The sequence below is a fragment of the Callorhinchus milii genome, unplaced genomic scaffold (assembly GCF_018977255.1).
Source record: "Callorhinchus milii isolate IMCB2004 unplaced genomic scaffold, IMCB_Cmil_1.0 Scaffold7, whole genome shotgun sequence".
NCBI lineage: Eukaryota > Metazoa > Chordata > Chondrichthyes > Chimaeriformes > Callorhinchidae > Callorhinchus > Callorhinchus milii.
This window is the reverse complement of record NW_024704748.1, coordinates 4,021,478-4,042,212: the sequence shown is the minus strand read 5'-3', so window position 1 is coordinate 4,042,212 and position 20,735 is coordinate 4,021,478. Positions and strand designations below refer to the sequence as shown.

At 44.0% G+C, this 20,735-nt stretch overlaps 1 protein-coding gene across 1 annotated transcript in view; it reads left to right on the top strand.

Moving 5' to 3' along the window:
* rbm20 (RNA binding motif protein 20) overlaps nucleotides 1-18,625 on the top strand; it is a 78,570-nt gene extending 59,945 nt beyond the window's left edge. The window contains exons 6-14 of the mRNA XM_007903613.2: nucleotides 519-662; nucleotides 1,360-1,491; nucleotides 3,073-3,152; nucleotides 5,214-5,922; nucleotides 8,355-8,462; nucleotides 9,122-9,767; nucleotides 11,589-11,708; nucleotides 12,730-12,851; nucleotides 17,963-18,625. Coding sequence (XP_007901804.2) covers nucleotides 519-662; nucleotides 1,360-1,491; nucleotides 3,073-3,152; nucleotides 5,214-5,922; nucleotides 8,355-8,462; nucleotides 9,122-9,767; nucleotides 11,589-11,708; nucleotides 12,730-12,851; nucleotides 17,963-18,085 — 2,184 coding nt within the window. The 3' untranslated portion in view covers nucleotides 18,086-18,625. The remainder of the gene's footprint in view (nucleotides 1-518; nucleotides 663-1,359; nucleotides 1,492-3,072; nucleotides 3,153-5,213; nucleotides 5,923-8,354; nucleotides 8,463-9,121; nucleotides 9,768-11,588; nucleotides 11,709-12,729; nucleotides 12,852-17,962) is intronic.
* The last annotated feature ends 2,110 nt before the right edge of the window (nucleotides 18,626-20,735 follow it).

Below are 20,735 nucleotides of genomic sequence, written 5' to 3'. Positions count from 1 at the left end.
TCAGTCTGGTTTGGATACTTGTAAGCATGGTGATGGCTTTCTACATGGGAATTTCCACCTGTAGGTGGGGTACAATGACCTCTCAGATATTTTCACCAGTGCAGATAATAATAATAATAATACTTGCATTTGATATGGTGCCTTATCACGTCGTTGAGACGTTTGCACAATATATTGTGAAGTGAATTGACTGGCTATTTTGTGGGCAAAACGCGGCAGCCAATTGCACACAGCTGTGTCCCGCAAACAGTCTTGGATTGAGTGAACAAATTATTATTAATTTTTTTTAGGGAGGGATTATTACCCCCGGAAAGCGATCTGCCAATCGACTAACAGCCGGGTTCCTGCTAACTGCTCGGTAAACAAAGGAGGGTGGAGTAAAGAAATTTGCCTAACGTTTCGCCCTGCTGCCCGGGATTCGCTTGCGAGGCGAGTGCGCTAACCACTACGCTACAGGACTCCACAAGACATATGAAGAAGTCCCACTTTCCTCTACAGTTATTCCTTTGTTTGCTCAGTTTCCACAGAGGAAATCTGGTCCCAGTCGGGTTGTTCACATCTGCAACATCCCTGAAGGAAGCTGTACCGAGAGTGACGTCATCAATCTGGGCCTTCCCTTCGGCAAAGTCACCAACTACATCCTCATGAGGGCCACAAGTCAGGTGTGCAAACAACAGCAACAACTTAATAATAATAATAATAATAATAATCCTTGCATTTGATGTAGAGCCTTATATATTAGAAGACCCTCCTCTTCGACCATGCCTTCGGGCACCTTCCTATCCTCCCTGTCCATCCCCCTGATCTCAACCCCCAACTCGGGTCCAAATCCCTGACTGTCCAGCACCTTGGGACATCCTCCCGACGTGAAAGGCTCTGTGTAAATGTCATTTGTTGTTGTTATTATCATGTTCCACTCACGTGTTGGCACCTTCTACGAAGAACTTCACAAAGACGATGGGGATCACAGAGCAGAGGGGAAAGGAGGTGTGGGGGGAGTATGTGGGTGTTGACTGAAGGAGTGGTGAAAGAAGCTTTTCAGAGGGTTTGAAAGCAGGCAGAGAAAGATCCCTTTTTGAACCGTACCGTGGGATCTTTAACATCCACATTCTCCGTTCATGCGTCCAGCCCCGCATTGTAACATCAGCTTAGATTGTATGGGTTTCAAGTCCTGACATAGGCTTAAACCCACACCATCTGACTCAGAGGTGAGAGCGCTGCCAACTGAGACGGGCTGAATCACACGGAAGAGTTCCAAAGAGTTGGGGGTGTGGGGGTAAGTACGGGTTGAAGGCTCGGCCACTGGTGATGGCACAGGGGGAGCCGAATCTGAAGCTGATCCAGTTGTCTCTGTCACAGGCCTTCTTGGAGATGGCTTACCCTGAGGCAGCACAAGCAATGGTGCAGTTCTACCAGCAGAAGCCCCCGGTCTTCAGCGAGCAACAGCTACTTGTCCGAATGTCCAAGCAGTACAAGGAGCTGAAGTTAAAGGTAAGGAAGCCCAATGGGCCTTTTTCTGTTTGTTTACTGGGAGATTGTTGACCAGAACGACGTTCAATTGCCACAAAGAGCGAGAGCAAAAATGTAGTGCCTACCACTGAAAACATCTGAGGGTTTATATACAATATTCAAACGGAGATTTGACAAGTTGCTGCTGTTTTTGACAGAGATGAGAAGATTAAGGGGGCATTTAATACAGACTTTTGTAATTATGAATATAGTTTTCAGTGAGAGGGGAGAGGCACAGAAGAGAGAGAGAGAAAGAGAGAAGGAAATGCTAAAAAGCTCAAATGAATCTGAGGTCAGTGAGGTGGGGGGTTTGGGACAGCCTGGCTATAGATTTTGAGAATCTTGCTAATAGCATTATAGAATTAGTTTAGACAGAAGGTGTTTTTGAAGCTCCATCCGGAGGAAAATCTCTAATTCTCCACCACTGCACGCCCATTCCCCATGCAAACCGATTTCAAAATAACTGGTGAAAGAACCAGAGGGGAGATGAGGGAACATAATTTAATGAAGTGAGTTGTTATGATCTGGATTGCTCTTCCTGAAAGGGTGGTGGAAGCAGATTTGATAACAACTTTCAAAAGGGAATTGCATATAGAGTTGGAAAGAAAAAAAAAGTGCAAGGCTATGGGGAAAGAGCGGGGTTGGGGTGGAGGGTGGGGGAGCGTACTTGGATGGATGGCTAGAGCCGGCACAGGCACAAAAAGCTGTCACAGGTACGAACGATGGACCGAATGGCTTCCTTCTGTGATGTAGGACTCTATGATTCTCCTCTTCCTACCGAGACCGGTGGACACCATGTCAAACACTTTGCCACAATCTAGAGCTTGTGCCTCGCATTGGCAATAGGCAAAACTACCAGCTGACAATCAGAACAACTGGCACTTACACAACCATTTCATCTAGAATGAACGTCTCAAAGCGCTCAAGAAATCATGACAGGGAGCACCGTTGCAGGTGAGAGGGAAGAATTTGGGATGTTGACCAAACGTGCTTGGTCAATACAATGTTCTTGGGAGGGTCTTGAAAGAGAAAGTGAAACAACAACAACAAATTATATTTACACAGCGCCTTTCATGTCGGGGAGGGTAGGGGTCGGAGGGTGTCCAAAGGCACACGGTCGAAGAGGAGGGTCTTGAGATGGGCCTTGAAGGAGGCAAGGGAGGGAGGGAGCGAGGCGAAGGGGACCGTGGGATGGAGTTCCAAAGGGTTGGGGCAGAGAGGCTGAAGGTAAGCAGAGGAGTTCTGGGAGCCAGGGTGCTCGGCCACTGATAGAGAGACCGAGGAGAGGAGACAGGAGCAGCAGACTAGAATCAGAAGGATATCTCATGCATTGAAGGCAAACCTCAACTTGGATGACAAAAAGTGTGCTTTATGTGCCACAAGGTGGCGGAGAAGAGACAGTGTTTTTGATGAGCTAAAAGGAAGGCAGGAATAGAAGTGACAGCACATAATATAATAATATTTGCATTTATAAAACAGGATTTAATGTTTTCACCATGAATTGCAAATATCGTTTGCCATAACATCGCCATTTTCAATCTGTATCCTTTAATTATTTCTTAGAAACCGGGAAAGAATGTCGAATCAATCATCAACGACATTAATTCGCAAAGGGAGAGGGAAGTATACAAAGACTTGGACAGGTAAAACGCTTCCATTGAACAATACCTGAGCAGAGACGTAATTCAAAATCACTTTAATTGTGGCACACTGTTAATGAGTCCGGTTGTTTGCTTGCAGCCAAGTGTGGCTAAGGTTACAATGGAATTTACGATGATTCCTACAGCTTAGTGGTTAGGGGACTAGCCTCACAAACGTGAGAACTTGGGTTAGATTCCTGGGCAGGGCAAAACATTGCTTAAGAACCGCCTAACAACCGGTCCTACTTACTGCTCAGTAAATAGAGGCATGTGAAGTAAGGAAACTTGCCCAAAGTTTCCACCCTGCCTGGGCATTGAACCCAGCTCCTCTCGCTTGCAAGGCGAGCGCTCTAAAGATTACGCTACAGGACTCCTCGTCATTGAGATACCTCGACGTTGATGAAGGTTGGAAGGGGTTGCAGAGACGTTGACTGCCTCTCCTCATCTTCTGGAATTGTCCTAATTTGCGCCATTTCCTAACGTAAATGCTCAACAATGAATGGGATGACTGAGCTCCTTCAAGCACATGACGTTGAGTTATAGGGAACTCCATTCTGCTTTTCAATTAGACACATTTCACACATGCTCTGGACTGTGATCACATTCAAGCTGCAGCTACTGGTGTGCTTGTTTTGTTGGTTTTCACATGACTGGGTTTCTCTGCTCTTAATTCTGGCAAAGCTTATCCAAGGCCAGGAGCTTCTCAGCATTGTCTCTTCCTTGGATTTTAATCGTGTGTTGCATTTGCAGTGCCTTTTTTTTAACCATTAGATTCATCTCTTTATGTTGCTCAGAATATTCTTGACTCACTTTTGTAGATTAATCACTTCCAAAAAAAGTAGACACGTTCACAGTGCATTCAAAAGTCTCTAAATAATAACAGGCCTTGTGCTTCATACCATACCTATAACGACAAAAAGCACTTGGAAAGGAATTTCTGTAAAGTGTTCTGTGTGCAAATTTGCTGCAGCTTTGACCTACATTGAGTATTTGTCGACTAATAATGTGTGTACTCATAAACACGCATGAAGTGGCTGGTCTAAACCATACAGACTAATCCATACAGAATTAATTGCTATCAACATCTCCATTATTGTGGCATTCAACTACCGGGATGGTAGAGGGCGGACTCGATGGACCTTGGTTTTTTCTTGTCTAGCAAATCCTATGTTCCTAAACGAATGACCAATTGTTTTCTGGAATAATATTGGGCAATGGCACCGAGGGAAAATCTCTTCTGTGTTCAAATAATGTCATGCTAAACCTTCATGACCCAGAGGCGAGAGGCCTACCTACTGAGACAATCTGACACCTCTTTGCAACCAAATTTCAAGAGTGTTGGCCTCAAATAATGATCACCCCCCTTGAGAGAAGCAACTGAATTAATTCAACCTCGGGAGAAATTATAGCAGGAGGAACTGACTTGAGACAACAATAACAACAAAATTACATTTGTACAGCACATTTCACGTCGGGAGGACGTCCCAAGGCACTGGAAACAAACTCATTTCACCCTTAACTCTGTTAAAAACAACAATAACTTATAATAGTATTAATCTTTGCTTTGATACAGCACCTTATCACATCGTTGAGACATCTCAATAGTGCTTCACAGAATATATTGTAAAGTGGATTGACTGAATATTGACTGAACAGCAGTGTCCCACAAACACGTGAAGGATTCTTTTTTGAGGGATTAATGCCCCAGGAAAGAGATCCGCCAATCAACTAACAGATGGGTTCCTACTTAATGCTGGATAAACAGAGGCAGTGGAGTGAGAAGTTGACTAAGGTCTCTCCCTGCCCGGGAATCGAACCAGGGTCCTTTCGCTTGCAAGGCAAGCGACCTAACCACTATGCTATGTGATTCCTCTTGGTTCTATATTGTACCCTATATTGCAGTGTCTCAGAGCGCTAAAAATGCAGACGATAAAGAAAGGACGCTGTATTTATTACATCAGTTTGGGTAGAATTCAAAGGGAACCTGGGTCAATATGATGGCGAATGATTTTGTGGATGCTCGTTTCAAATTGCATCGTCTCTCACACTCATTCCCTGCTACAGATTTCCAGAAGAACGGACCAGATCCCGCAGCCCCCTCGCCCGTTCATCAAGCCCTTGGATGGAATCCCACAGCCCAAGTTTCGCTTCCTGCAGTTCCTCCCAGCGTTCCTCGATCAGCCCCCGCCGGACTAATCAGAGCCCCAAGGCAACCAGCAGAGGGGAGCGCAACAACGGGACGGAACAAAGAGGGTCATGGGAATATCTCGCTCACACTGGTAGGAGGGAGGAGGAAAAGGAGGACTCGATATCAAGGAGTTACGGAGAGGAGAGCAGAGACAGAACTGACAAGTGGGGACATGACAGGAAACAGCATTCGAAATCCAGTGCAAGATTGAGTCCGAAGTCACTGGAGGATAGAGGGGACGCAGCCCACAGGCAGAAGGATAAACATGTCAAGTCCAGTCCAGTTCCATTTCAAGCCAAGTACAAGACCCGGAATGAAGAGGATTACAGGAAGGAACACAAGCTTAAATCAACGAGGAGCCAGCATTCGCCGAGGTCCAAAGGGAAAGAGAGTGAGTTTCCGCTGCGATCAGGCAACAGGGGAACTTCAACGAGCCAGGATCAAACTGAGAACAGGAGTGAACACGATAGCCATAGATCCCCAGTTCACGCAAACAGACTGCGTAGAAGCATTGAAAAGGACGAAGGGAGAGCATGCGACAGACACAGACAATTCAAAGGTGAAGGGGGAATGTCCGGCAGTGAGGTAAGAAAGACATTCTTCATGTCCGTTTGCAATTCCTTGTCTTTTTCAGGTGACCAAACCCAGCTCTGGCAACCCCTAGGATGTTAACGCTGTTGCCTGTGATCGTGTGAAATCTCTTAAAGGGAATATTTTTTTAACCATAGGCAAGTTTCCTTCCTCCACACACCTCTGTTCACAGTGGGTCATTGCTGTGCGCAATTGGCTGCCGTGTTTCGTCCATAAAATAAAACAGTCGATTCAGCTTTGAGACCTCTCGACGATGTGATTAGGCGCTATATCAAATGCAAGGATTATTATTATGTATTAAAAATGTCATTTTTGTCGGACGATGCGAATCTCTGAAGGGGTTAAATCGAGCTGTGTGTGGCATTGAAGTGCGGTGTGCCCTCTGAACAAAGCTCGGGGCAATGTGAGAGTCATGTGTGGAATGCAATTACCGTGTTGAGCTCTGCAGAATGGAGCGGTAGATTGATCTGCTGCTGTTCCTCCTTCAAGGTCAGGACAGTTTTAAGAGCCTGTTAATATAAAGAGGATCTGAAAGTGGGGCAAAACTGAACGGGATCCTGTGGAATGAATGGGATTGTTCACAACAGCTCTGTTGGAAGAGCGATAGACCGACGGCCTAAGGTTTCCCAGGGCAAGGAACAGCAACAACAACAACAAGATTACATTTGTATAGCGCCTTTCACGTCGGGAGGACGTCCCAAGGCGCTGGACAGTGTATAGCATTTCAGACCGGAGCTGGGGTCAGGGGGGGCGGAGAAGGGAGGGGAAGAGGGGGGGGGTGGGGCGGGGGGGTGACCGATTTAAGGAACTAATGATTTGAGGAAGCCTGTATTTAAGGTTGAACTAAGGTTCTGTGGCCTCCTGCACTGTGACAGCTACGAGTAATTAACAGTCTTTTCTTTCTCAATATTTTCTCATGTTCTTGTGAAATTGTTTGACTTGCAACAATGAGGATTGTTGTTCCAAACTGCATGTTGGTTTGGTGCGGCGAAATACTCAACAGCAAATTTCCTTCTGGTGTTAGAAGCCCTTTGAGGGTTCGGTCCTTTATTCACCATTTCCTACATTAATGTAAAGGTTCTAAGCGCTGAGACCAATTTTTACTTCTATAATTATTCTCTGCTATTGAAACGACTGCTTTCTGATGCACCAAGGCATTGGTTTAGAGTTTGCAAAGGGCAATTACAGCACAGGCACCTGTAAGTATCTCTTTACTCAGAGGTTAATTAACGACTGAAATGGGTTATTGCAACAACTACAACAGCAACAACTAATTCCTGTGGAGTCCTGTAGCATAGTGGTTAGAGCACTCGCCTCGCAAGCCAGGGGACCTGGTTTCGATTCCCAGGCAGGGCAAAACGTTGGCCAAGTTTTCTTACTCCACACGCCTCTGTTAACTTAGCAGTAAATAGGAACCCGGTTGTTAATCGATTGACGGATCGTATTTCTGGGGATAATAATCCCTCCAAATAATAATAATAACTATTTTGTCACTTCATCCACGACTGTTTGTGGGACGCTGCTGTACGCAATTGGCTGCTGCGTTTCGCCCACAAAATATACAGTCAATTCACTTTACAGTTTATTCTGTGAAGTGCTTTGAAACATCTCGAAGACATGATAAGGCGCTGTATCAAATACAAGGATCATATATTATAATCTCATACTTACCTGGACCAAACTCCGTACCCACGTCTCACCATCTGGCCAGGCTCCACTGGCTCCCCATCACCTCATGGATTGACTTCAAGATCCTCACACTCATGTTCAAATCCCTTGACTCTCTGGCACCTCCCTCCCTCTCCGACCTCCTCACTCCCCAATCCACCAGTCTGCGACTCCGGTTGACTGGCGCCGGCCTCCTGCTCGTCCCTCTCACCCTCTGCCCCACCATCGGAGGTCGCGCTTTCAGCCACTACGCCCCGAAACTCTGGAACACTGTTCCTCAATCCCTCCCCTCTCTCACCCTCTTTCAAGTCTCACCTGAAAACTTTCCTCTTCAACTGTGCTTATGACCATCCCCCCCCACCCAGCTCAGAGTCAGGCTCCGCCACTGTTAAGCGCTCTGAGACGCTACCCTCCATGGAGGGCGCTATATAAATGCAAGTTGTTGTTATTGTTGTTATATAATTGCATTTATATAGCACCATTCACATTGTGTCCGACTGTTGAATTTGGGAGGGACGAGGTTACCAGGAAGACACTGGACTCATTTAAAAAAAAAACACACCTCGATGCTGTGGTAGGAAAACGATAGGGTAGGTGTTCTGGAAGGATGAGATCAGTTGGGCTGAAACGGCCTTTCTTTATCTGAACCGTACTTGTGATGCTGTTTTTTGTGACTGTTTGTATTTTCAAGCAAAGCACTGTTTTGCTGTGTATTTTATTTATTTTATTTTTATTGAACAAAGCCACTGTACTTGCAGGCGGAGGAGGAGGCTGGGAACAGGTGCTGTAGCAAAGAGTCCTTCTCATCGCCTCTCAGCCAAAGAGGATCACATGAACTAATATTGGAGCAAAACACAAACCAGCAAGTAAGTGATTAAATGCTTACTGGAACGATGATTCCAGGACACTCTGATACCATCCAATAAGTCAAATGAATCAAACTATTTCCTGGGGCAGGGCAAGTTTCTTTACTCCACACGCCTCTGTTCACTTTGCAGTAAGTAGGAACCCTCTTGTTAGTCGATTGGCAGATCATTTTCTGGGTGTAATAACAACAACAAAATTACATTTGTACAGCGCCTTTCACGATCCCTTCGTTCAAATAAGCAAATCAAAAATAATAATAATAATTTGGTCACTCAATCCACGACTGTTTGTGGGACACTGCTGTGCGCAATTAGCTGCTGAGTTTCGCCCACAAAATATACAGTTAATTCACTTTACAATACATTCTGTGAAGTGCTTTGAAATGTCTCAAGGATGTAATAAGTGCTATATCAAATGCAAGGATTATTATTATTAATATTATTATAGCACACTGTCCAGGACCCTGTATATCTATTCAATTTGCAAAAGAGCAAATCTTATCCCTCTATCATAAAAACAAATCTTGCTGTAAATAACAACACACTGGGCAGTTTCCTAATTGGAACTGACCAACAGAGATCTGTTTATAGTTATAATTGTACAATAATGATATCAAAGGACATCTTATTTTTTTGAATGATATCTTCTTCCGACATAGAGTCCCACGTGGGAAAGTGGAAGTGAGGCGGAGGGAGAAGGATGGTATCAATGCAGGATGGAAGAGTTCGTAACAGTAGACGAGGTGGGGGGAGAGGAAGAGCACTCGATGGAAGTAGAGGCTGAGAAATTGGAGATCAAGGAGAGTGACTGTGTTGAACCCAACGACAGAAGGATGCAGATGAGCCCTGAAGCCTTGGTGACAAAGGACATGGTCTCTGATTGGGAAAAAAACAGTGAAGATCACTGTAGGGTTTCATCGGATGGTTCCAGGCCAATGAGTCCAACTCCAACTATAGGCAGTGACCGGATTAGCATGGAGTCTGTGAGTTACTCCCAAGTCACGTCTGATTCTATTAGGATACATGCACAGACTCTGAGTACTGAGGCCGAACAACAGGTACATCCTGAGATTGACAAAGGGTTGAGTGATGGTGAATCCAGTGGACATTTAGAGACAGCAGAGAGCCAGTGCAAGCACAACGAGGATTGTGACACTGCACTCAGACTACATGAACCGGAACACAGTTCAGTGGAAGTGCCCGAAATACAGGGAACTGACCAAGCAATGGATGGAACTAGCCAAGACGTGGTTGAGCTCCACAAAGATGAGCTCCACAAAGTGCCACCAGAAGCACTGAGTAAAGGTACACGACACTTTCATGCATCTATCAATCTGTTACTAAAATCAAAGCAGGAGTCCTGTAGGGTATTGGTTGGAGCACTCGCCTCGCAAGGGAAACAACCTGGGTTTCATTCCCAGGCAGGGCAAAATGCTAGGCAAGTGTTCTTACTCCACACGCCTATGTTTACCTAGCAGTGAGTAGGAACCTGACTGTTAGTCCCTAATTCCCTAAAATAAATGTAATAATGATTTGTTCACTCAATCCATGACAATTGGCTGCTGCGTTTTGCCCACAAAATACACCGTCAATTCACTTTACGGTATATTCTGTGAACCGCTTTGAGATATCTCAAAGACATGATAAGGCACTATATCAAATGCAAGGATTATTATTATATTAAAGCAAAATTCTTCATTTCGAATTCGCTAACTCCTCGAAAGCTGCTACGTGATATTGGACATTGAACGTTTTTAGTGTATGTTAAATTCAATGCTCCTAATTTAGAGAATGGTTGTTCAAAATGTTAGTGAAATTATGCTGTACTGATCTCGGTAGGTCTTACTGTCAGCTGTGTGAACTCATGATTGAACTTTCTTAGGATAGAGAAGATTTGACCCAATGGGCCAAGGATATTTCAATGAAGGTATTAAATGAGGGTCAGATAGAAACTTGGGAAATAAGGGTATTAAGAGAAATGGAGAAAATGCAGCAAAATGGGATTGAAAAAAGTTTATTGATCCAATAAACTGGCAGAGCTGGCTTGATGGGCTGAATGATCTCCTCCTGTACCTATGTTCCTAATTAACCAGAAATGGTTCAGTCACAAACAAACTGACTCTGCACATGCCTTGTTGTCTAATGTCTATCAGGCCGCCCTAGCATGTCAAGGGAAGAAGAAAAACTTACATTTATATAGAGCCCTTCACTCGTGGTAGTGTCTTGTAGCACTTAACAACAACAAAATTATATTTGTATAGTGCTTTTCATGTCAGGAGGATGTCCCAAGGTGCTGGACAATCAGTGTTTCAGACCCAAGGTCGGGGAGAGTGGAGGGCAGGGGGGAAGGAGGGTGATCGAAGGCATGGTCGAAGAGGAAGGTCTTGAGACGGGCCTTGAAGGAGGCAAGGGAGGGGGCGAGGTGGAGGGACAGCGGGATGCAGTTCCAGAGGGTGGGGGCAGAGTGATTGAAGGCCAGCCCACCATTGGTGTAGTTTGGCAGAAATCTGGGGAGAAAGGGGAGGTGACAGTAGATACGGTCAAAGAGGAAAGTCTTCAGAAGGGATCTGAAGATGGGCAAAAGACGGAGCAAGGCGGAGGGATTGAGACAGGGTATTCTAGAGGGTTGGGACACAGTGGCTGAAAGCGTAGCTGGCGATGGTGGAGCGGAGGGATCGAGGGATGTGTAGAAAGCCCGAGCCGGCTGAACAAAGGGGAATAGGTTGCATGGGTGTAAGCGGGACGGAGAGGTAGGGAGGTGCCAAGAAATAATAATACATTTGGGAAAACATCATATTCCTGTTTTCCCAAACATTTAACTATTTATATGATATTAATGTTTCACTGAAACATCATCACGCCAGGATGATTTTTACCCGTCTATACTAAAATGCGACAACGATGCCTGAATATTTGATGAATGTTGAACGTGCTCCCTGAAGCCGACTTAAGGTACATAACTACCACAAAAATCTACTCACAAGTTAAAAATAAATGTTGTTTCCGTAGTGATGGAATCCCTGTATGTTTTGCTGTTTAGTGTTTTAGTAACAACATGCAAGGATTATTTGCGGTTAAGCAGAAATTGGTAAAAATGTCTTAGTTCCGTTTTGTGCTAACCCCCAGAAAATTCAAGTCAACCTATACTCGAGCTCCCTGGAAATAATGAACAAGTCTCTCAACCACAGCAATCCCCATTGCCACGAGAACAAGATAACGTCTTCTGTAACCTTAGTATCCCTCTTGGTAAGTTATGTCACAACACCTCACCCTCTCCATCACATTTAACGTTCAATCTTTTATTACAATCGTGCTCAGATCAAAATACACTTCTTGAGTTATTTACAGTTACCCGCAACTTACTGCAGTGCTGGAGAAACCTGTGGCTAAGCAAGCACCCTCTCCATAAAACCATTTTGGAGCTTGATTAAAAACATATCATAAAAAGTGACATCTTTATAGAGTGAAGCACATGTTTTAGAGAAAGGGTTTTATAGAGTCGTAAAAATATCTGAGTGTAACATTAGAACGCACAGTTTTATAAGTCTTACTGAAGTGGTATTTATCTTAGTCTTTGCTCAGCAGTGTTATGATGTAAAGGGTTCCTAATAGTCTTTAAACGTTTACACAACATGGTCTCCAGAATACAAGATTTTTAATTGGATTCTCTATTTCTTACTGTGAAATTCCTTCCGACTGTATTGAGGTTCCCTGGAGGAAATGTATTGAGATACCTTTTTTTTCCCCCATTGCCCACCCTTTCCCCATCCTATCTTTCTGACCTACTCAAACCTTATCGACCAGGCCATTCCCTTCCTTCAGTTTGATACTGCCAGAGACTTGCACTGAATTTTCCTGCGTTAACATTTTGACGCACAATTTTTTCTGTGATCATCGTCCAAGTTCCTTTTACTCAACAACAACAACAACAACAACTTGGGTACATATAAACCGCTTTCACACAGAGTAATGTCCCGGGGAGCTTTACAGTGACTTATCTGAGATAGGGAGAGTTGAGAAGGCAGCACTCAGGTATGCAGGGAAAGTATATGTGTCAGAATTTTGGCAACAGAGGGGAAAAGAAATTTTGGTCACTCAATCCACGACTATTTGTGGGACACTGCTGTACGCAATTGGCTGCCGCAATTTGCTCACCAACTATACAGTCGATTCACTTTACAGTATATTCGAAGACGTGATGAGGCGCTATAACAAATGCAAGGATTACTATCACATAATTTTATTCCCAACTCCTCTCACTTTTCAGGTGTAGAATTTGTGGAGCCGAGAACAGGATTCTATTGCAAGCTTTGTGGCATCTTTTACATCACTGAGGAGGCAGCAAAGACCAGCCATTGCAGAAGTACCATACACTATAAGAATCTACAGGTGAGTGAGCTCCTTGCAATCCTCAGACGTTCTCTCTCTATTTTCTTAATAGCGAAAATAGAGAATATTTTTCTCAATAGAGAGGATCCTCTCACTCGTTTTCAAATCCCTTCATGCCCTTGCACCTCCCTACCTCTACAACCTGCTTACACCCAACTCCCTGCTGCCTCTGCTCGGCTGGCTCCAGTCTCCTCGTCCCCTCTGCTCCACCATCGGTGACCCTGCCTTTGACCACTACGCCCCAAAGCTCTGGAACTCTCTCCCTCAATCCCTCCGCCTTCAAATCCCACTTGAAGACCTTTCCTTTTGATTGTGTTTACGGTCACCTCCCTCCTCCCTCTCCCCCTGGCTCGGCATCAGACTCCACCATTTTCAAGTGCTCCAGGACACTAACCTTTTGTGAAGGGTGCTAGATAAATTCAAGTGAAAGGCCCTTTGCAAATATAATTTTGTTGTTGTTGTAAATGCAAGTTGCTTATCTTCAAACCGTTTTCCTGTAAACTGGACATTGTGGGGCTGTTTCTGCAAAGACATCAGGGAACGTTTAAGAGGTTTTCAAGCATGACAGAACATTCCTCCTCAGGACATAATGAAAGAAGCATTAATACAAATCCCAGTTCACTGCTTCCAACATTGTGAATAGTCCTTAATGTGGGGAAATCCTCTCCAATAATAGTTTATAAGCTCCTGTCTCATTCCATGCACTTTGAAATGCTTTTCTCAGTGCTGTGATAACCCTTCCATTAGTCTCTTGGATTGCCACCAACACCAGATTACATCAGAGAAAATTGGACAAGATTAATGGACAGCTTTATGCAGTATCAAATCTTCACCAATGAAACTAAGAAACAACACATGGTACAAAGGAAAGTCTTTGGGGCATTTCAGTTCTGCAGTTCAAAGAATAAGCTTCAAAGAAAATAAATTCTTGGGACAAATACCCAGTGAAGCGCTTACAAGTGAAGCAGACAGTTTTGTGTCTAAGATTTAAAGTGGGGGATATAATTTCTTTGATTGTAAGCCATTATATAATGGAATGTAAAAGCAAGGAGGTGACAGTTTTTACAGAGGGCTGCTCATACCTTATTTGGAGGAGGTTAAAGGAGGTTACTGGGTTACTTGATTGAGGTGTTTAAAAGAATGAAAAAAGTTGACAAATTGGATTGTGACAACTCTTCCCTCTGTTAGAGGATCCATTACAAAGCGGGGTAGACTTAAAATCAGAACCAAGAGTTAGAAACGTGAACCTATTTCTTCACTCAGAGGGCTGTGAAGTTGTCAAATGCTCTGCAGAAAGCTGTAGAGGTGGAATCAACAGAGATACTGTATGTAAAAGAGAGGTAGCCAAACATTTGTGTGATAGGGTTGGGCCTTCAGCCTCTCTGCTTCAAACCCTTTGGAACTCCATCCCCCAGTCCCTTCACCTCACTCCCTCCCTTGCCTCCTTCAAGGCAAGTCTCAAGATCCTCCTCTTCGACCGCACCTTCGGCCACACTCTTACTCCAACCCTCCCTGCCCTCCACCCCTCCTAATCCCAACCCCCAGCCCGCGTCCAAATCCCTAACTATCCTCCCAATGTGCAAGGCACTAAAGAAATGTAATTCGTTGTTGTATTAAGGTGGTATGGTTAAAGGGTAGGGCATTGGAATTAAAAGATCTGCCAAGATATATTAACTGGTAAAATAGGCTCAATGAGCTAAAGTCCTGTTCTAGTTTCCTATGTTCATGCTGAATGAGATAGCTATGTATATTTTGGCTCAGATAGTTTACATGGGCAATGTGCCAGAGGGGGTGGAATTCCAGTTGTGTTGTTCTCAAGGTTGAATTCATGTGCTTGATTCATAGTCTAAAGAAAAGGTTATCTTGAATCACATGTGGGTAGTGGTTTGCTTATCAATGCCTAATGCTGGTTCTGTTACTATGGAGGTTGGAAATGAGGGATGAAGTCCTTTTCTATTGAAGTCCCATGGAGTCTGTTAGGGTGGTGGTTAGCGAGCTCGCCTCGCTAGCAAGAGGTCCCTGGTTTGATTTCCAACAGGGCCAAACCTTTGTCAAGTTTCCTTACTCCACATGCCTCTGTTTACCTCGTAGGAATTTACTGCTAGGTTAGCTGATTGGCAAATCGCTTTCCGCGGGTAATAATAAAAAATAATTTAGTCACTTAATCCACAACTGTTTGTCGCCTCACCCTCTTGCCTCCTTCAAGGCTTGTCTCAAGACACTCCTCTCCGACTACGCCTTCGGCCAGCCTCCTACCCCTTCCCTCCCTGCCCTCCACCCCTCTCGATCCCAAGCCCCTGTTCGGGTCCAAATTCCTGACCGGCCTGCACCTTGGAACCTCCACCCGACGTGAAAGCGCTATACAAATGTAATTTGCTGTTGTTATATTGGATATTGTGTACATGTTTAGTCTCCGAGATTTGAACGCGCAGTGGAGAGAGAGATACTTCACACCTTCTTTCTATTTAACTCAGACAAACACCAGAATCTTTTGATCGGTCTGTAAAGACGTTTCTCAAAACACCGTTTGTCAAATTGTGTTGCCGCGTTTTGCCCACAAATGATACAGTCGATTCAGTTTTTTGGTATATTCCGTGAAGCGCTTTGAGACTTCCCGAAGATGTGATAAGATAGCGTATCAAATGCAAGGATAATTATTGGATTATTAATTCCTGCCGGTGTAACTGGACATGAAAGCATTTTTAAAAACAGGCACACGTCTCCCGAAAGTGCGGCATGAGTCAAAGCGGCTTGAGTTTCAGTTGTAGATGTTCAGCAGATGCTCAAATGTCAAGCAGCAAAGCCGTCGGCTGGAGTGGTTATTATTGATCAGGGACCCATGAGATCAGCAGCAAGCAGGTTTTGTAATCTCAGACCGTTAGCTGACAGGGGAAGATGCTCGCGCATGTAACTGCAACCCGTTTTAGCAAAGGAAAGCAAATGAGAGCATGACTGGGTAACACAAGTACTTAGCTGTCTGGCTCCCTTCCAGATATGGAGTCCTGTAGCTTAGTGGTCAGAGCATTCGCCTCTCCTCGAAGGGTTGTCCATTGGTCCTTCCTGGAATTGCTCACCTGTGGGCATTGGATGAGGCCAGAGCTTGATTCAGATCTGATGGTACTGATGATCAAATAATAATAATCGTGATGATGACGTGCTAAAGCGTTCATTATCCATCCATGCTCAACTTAAAGAATCAAGGAGAGTTTACAGTCCAGCGGGAGGCCGTTAAGGAACGTTATGAATGGGCCACCGGCACAGACGCTGCTGTGTGCAATAGGCTGCCACTATTCGTGCACAAAATATACACTCAATTCACTTTATAGTATATTCTGTGAAGCGCTTTGAGACGTCTCGAAGACGTGATAAGGCGCTGTATCAAACGCAAGGATTATTATTATTGGTGATGTGACAAGATGCTGAATAACTGGGGAGGTATTAAAACAACAACGACAACTTGCATTCATATAGCGCCCCTCACGTAGGGTAGCGTCCCAGAGCACTTGAATAGGTGAACATAGGTGGTCTTACACTTGAGACACGAGAGAAATTCAAGGCCATTGAATGTTCTTCGAGTCTGAGACACCGAGCTAAGTTTTCAGAGGGTTTGGAATATTCAGCTCGTTTCGTAATGCAATTGGCACTCCGGCAGGCACTGGTTCCAGTCTCTGCAAATCCCTGGCGAGCTAATACATCCAGACTCTAAATGAAACAGCAGAGCACTTTGAAATGATTGAAGAGGTATAGGTTTCCTCATTAAATTGGGAATGTGTTAGTTATGGTCAGGCCATAGAAAATAGCTGACAGAATTCCAATTTTCACATAGATGGGTAACTAGCTGACATTTATTTGGGAACCGTCCAGTAGACAAAGTATTAAACCAGTTGGTGTGTGTGTCGTATTGAATATCTCGCTGGTTAGCTCCCAAAGGCTTTACGCTAACATAAGCAATGGGTCGGATGAAGTGCTGAAGTCCACTGAGAGCAAAGGACTGCAGGAGAGGGAGGAATGCTGACTGTAACATCTCCTCCAGTTGCTGGACTCCAGGAGAATGCTAAACAACACTGGGTTTGACCATATGTTGGTCAAATTTGGATGTGTTAAAGGTGCCTTAATGAAGACAATCCAGCACATCTAGAAGTGCATCCACTTGACTCCAAAAGAGGAGGCAGCTGTTTGGAACCCCAGGGCTATATTAGCGCACTCAGTTTTGTTTAGTTCATCAGCATGGCAGAGAGGTAACTCTTCCAGCCTCTGGGTCAGAAGTGTGGGTCCTCACAAGACCACAAGGTTGGCTTGGATGAAGAAGGCCCTTCAGCCCATCCGATCTCATTCTTCTAGAGCACCCACTCTACTCTCCCCCCACCACCCAATCGCAGCATCAAATCCCAGTGTCCTGGCCTCTACCATATTTCCTAGAGACCTGTTCTAGTCGTTGATTACCCACTAAGCAAAAACCTGGCCATCTGTATCTCAATTTGCACCAAATACTAAACAAACATGGCTCAAGTTTATTCCAAAGGATTATTTTACTGGCAGATGTAACAAATTGAGCAAGTAATGCAAGGCCATCGCCGACAAGATTAGTGAATAGTAATTTGAGAGGGACTGTGAATTTAACAATAACACTTCAGGTATACAGTATATGTGAAATCTATGTGATGACTAGGGTGTTAATTTTAATAATTGAGCCATTAAACAATAATCAACTCTCGGCAATCGATCCACTCCCATTTTAGTTTCCAAATATTCGTTGAGATACAGTTAATAATAATAATAATCCCTGCATTTGATATGGCGCCTTATCATGTCTTTGAGATGTCTCAAAGCGCTTCACAGAATACACTGTAAAGTACAGTGACTGTGTATTTTGTGGGCGAAACGCGGTTGCCAATTACGCACAGCAGTGTCCCACAAACAGCCGTGGATTGGGTGACCACATTTTTTTTTTTTTTTTTTTGAAAGGATTATTACCCCAGGAAAAGTGATCCGCTAATCGACTAACAACTGGGTTCCTATTTACTGCTAGGTAAACAGTATTGTGAGAGAGTATTGCTTTGTGTTCAATCCTAGCTCATACTTAACAGCGGCGAATTGTGCTCTTATTGCAGAGATACCTTTCCCAGCTCGGAGAAGATAGTTTGAGGGAAGGGCAAGGAGACAGGAATCCTGGAAGGGAAGAGGAAGTCGGGATTGTTCCGCAATTTGAGAGTAAAAGGTCAAGTCCACCCTGAAACCACCACGCGGATGGAGAAGAGCCTTCAGAGCATCTAACACCAGGGAAACCTGTGGATCCTGAGACGAATTCTAAAGAAGTGCTCCAGGGGATTATGTACCACATCAGGAAGGACTGAGGAAAGGGTGACAGAGAGCGCCAGGCTACCTACCCTCTGTAGCAGGAGTACATCAGAACGATGTGTGAAGAAGCCACACACCATTCCCTTCACCAGGTCAAACATAATTCAGGGACATTCTACGTTTGCAATCACCATTGAGATTGCGGTTAAACTTGCTTGCTGGTTTGATGAAATCATTTGACTTGGACCAGTCCAGATGGATAATTAATTAATTTATGTCTGGGTAATGTATTGCTTAATTTAAGAGCGGGATATGGATTTTGTTTTCAGTTTGTCGGGCACCTGTACAATTGTGAAAAGCCGCGAAAATTCTCACTTGAAAGTACAGTAATATAGAGGTGTAACTTTACAGTGTTAGTTGGAAAGTGGTGCTGCAAACAGAGATGAATTTAATAAACATTTTATTTGAAGATTTAAGGAAATTGGTGGCAACTCTTGTACTTCGCGGACACTCGCTCAGGTCAGGTAAACCGACTGTTCTCCACAATGATCTACTCTTGCTAATCTCTCGCCTTCATGGCCCTCCACGACCTTGCTCCTTCCTACCTATGGACCTGCTAATCCTAAACCTGTCCACTCCCTCTGTGAAGACATGATAAAGTGCTATATAATAATAACAATAATAATCCTAGGCTGCATTTTCAGATTGCAACTACTTATACTGCAGGTGTTTAAATACTAATAAACCTGGCATTCGATATAGCACTTTATCTTATCGTTTAGACGTCTCAAAGCGCTTCACAGAATATACTGTAAAGTGAATTGACTTTATATTTTGTGAGCAGCCAATTGCGCACAGTAGTGTCCCAACAAACAGTCGTGGATTGACTGACTAATTTATTATTATTTTGTTTTTGCAGGAATTATTACCCCAGAAAGAGTGATCCGCCAATCGACTAACAACCGGGTTCCTACTTACTGCTAGGTAAACAGAGGCGTGTGGAGGAAGGAAACTTGCCCAATGTTTCACCCTACCGGGAATCGAACCCGGGTCTCTCGCTTGCGGGTCAAGTGCTCTAACCACTGAGCTACAGGACTCCACAAATATCAATTGCAAGGATTGTTGTTATATTATTATAGGTGGGGAATCGAGGTACGGGACTTCTGAATTGATTTCAGGGGAATTCTGTGTTCAGTTTAAACAATATGCGCAAGGTGCACTATAACCATAGAGTAAAATAAAATCAGCCATCATCAGACAAAATCAGAAATTCTGCCACCAATTTCCTTTCACTAATGCCTATTTTACTGTAATCCCTGATGTACAGTACTGAAATTCTTTGTAAATCACATGGTTGCGGTTAGGTCAGATAGTGTGTTCCAGGCACCTCTAGGTGAGATAGTATGTTCCCGGCACCTCTAAGCACGCTGATAAAATCCTGTCCTCATCAGACTTTGCCCCGAGACAGATTCATAAAATCTACCCTTCACTCACCGCGGCCCTCGCTGGTCCTGGCTGCACTATTAACCCATTGAAAGATCGAAGCATAATTTTCCTGGGGCCCATGTACTTATCCCCACGTATACGGCAGTTTCTTGTGTTTTTGCGGAGAACTATCTCGGAGAGAGCTGGCGTCCGCGCAGGACAAATAACCAGAGTAAAATATAGTCCATTGCCCAGTTTCAGAAGCAGGAATGGAAAGAGTTGAGCAGATATTTGGTTTTGGACTCTGACTTGCAATTTGGTAACGATCTCCATCGAGATGTTTTTAAAGGGAAATAATAACAATAATAATCCTTGCATTTGATATAGTGCGTTTTCGAGACGTTTCAAAACGCTTCGCAAAACACTTGTGTATTTTGTGAAACTAAGTCTGTGTGTTTACAGCTCTTGCAGTTTTAATAGTAAATATGCCCACTTAGTAAGTTCCAATGGAAGCTTTTATTTATTTTTTTATTTTTTGCAGCAACAACAGAACGTGCAATGTATTATAGTTCTTCCTCTCTTCACCCTCCCTCAAGGTGAATTGATATATTGATTTATATATCTTAGGATATATATTGTAGGCGAAATGTGGCAGCCAATTGCACACAGCATTGTCCCACAAACATTCATGGATTAAGTGACCAAATTATTATTATTAAGGTTGCGTGCTCTAAGGGAGTGAAGATGTTACTGAATATAGAATGAAATCGTCAACAGAAGAGTTGGATGTTCTAAGGAGTGTGCTATCATTCAAAGAGACTTAAGAGTAACAACTTGCACTTATATAGTGTTTTTGACATAGGATGACCAACTCAAAGCACCTTAATAATAATAATAATCCTTGCATTGGATACAGCGCCTTGTCATGTTGTTGAGATGTCTCAAAGCACTTCACAGAATATACTGTTAATTGATTTTGTCAATTTTGTGGGCGAAATGCAGCAGCTAATTACACACAAACAGTCGTAAATTCAGTGACCAAACTTTATTGGGGGAGGGGGGGGGGAGGATTTATTACCCCCCAGAAAGCGATCTGCCAATCGACTAACAAACTGGTTCCTACTTACTGCTCGGTAAACAGCCGTGTAGAGTAAGGAATCT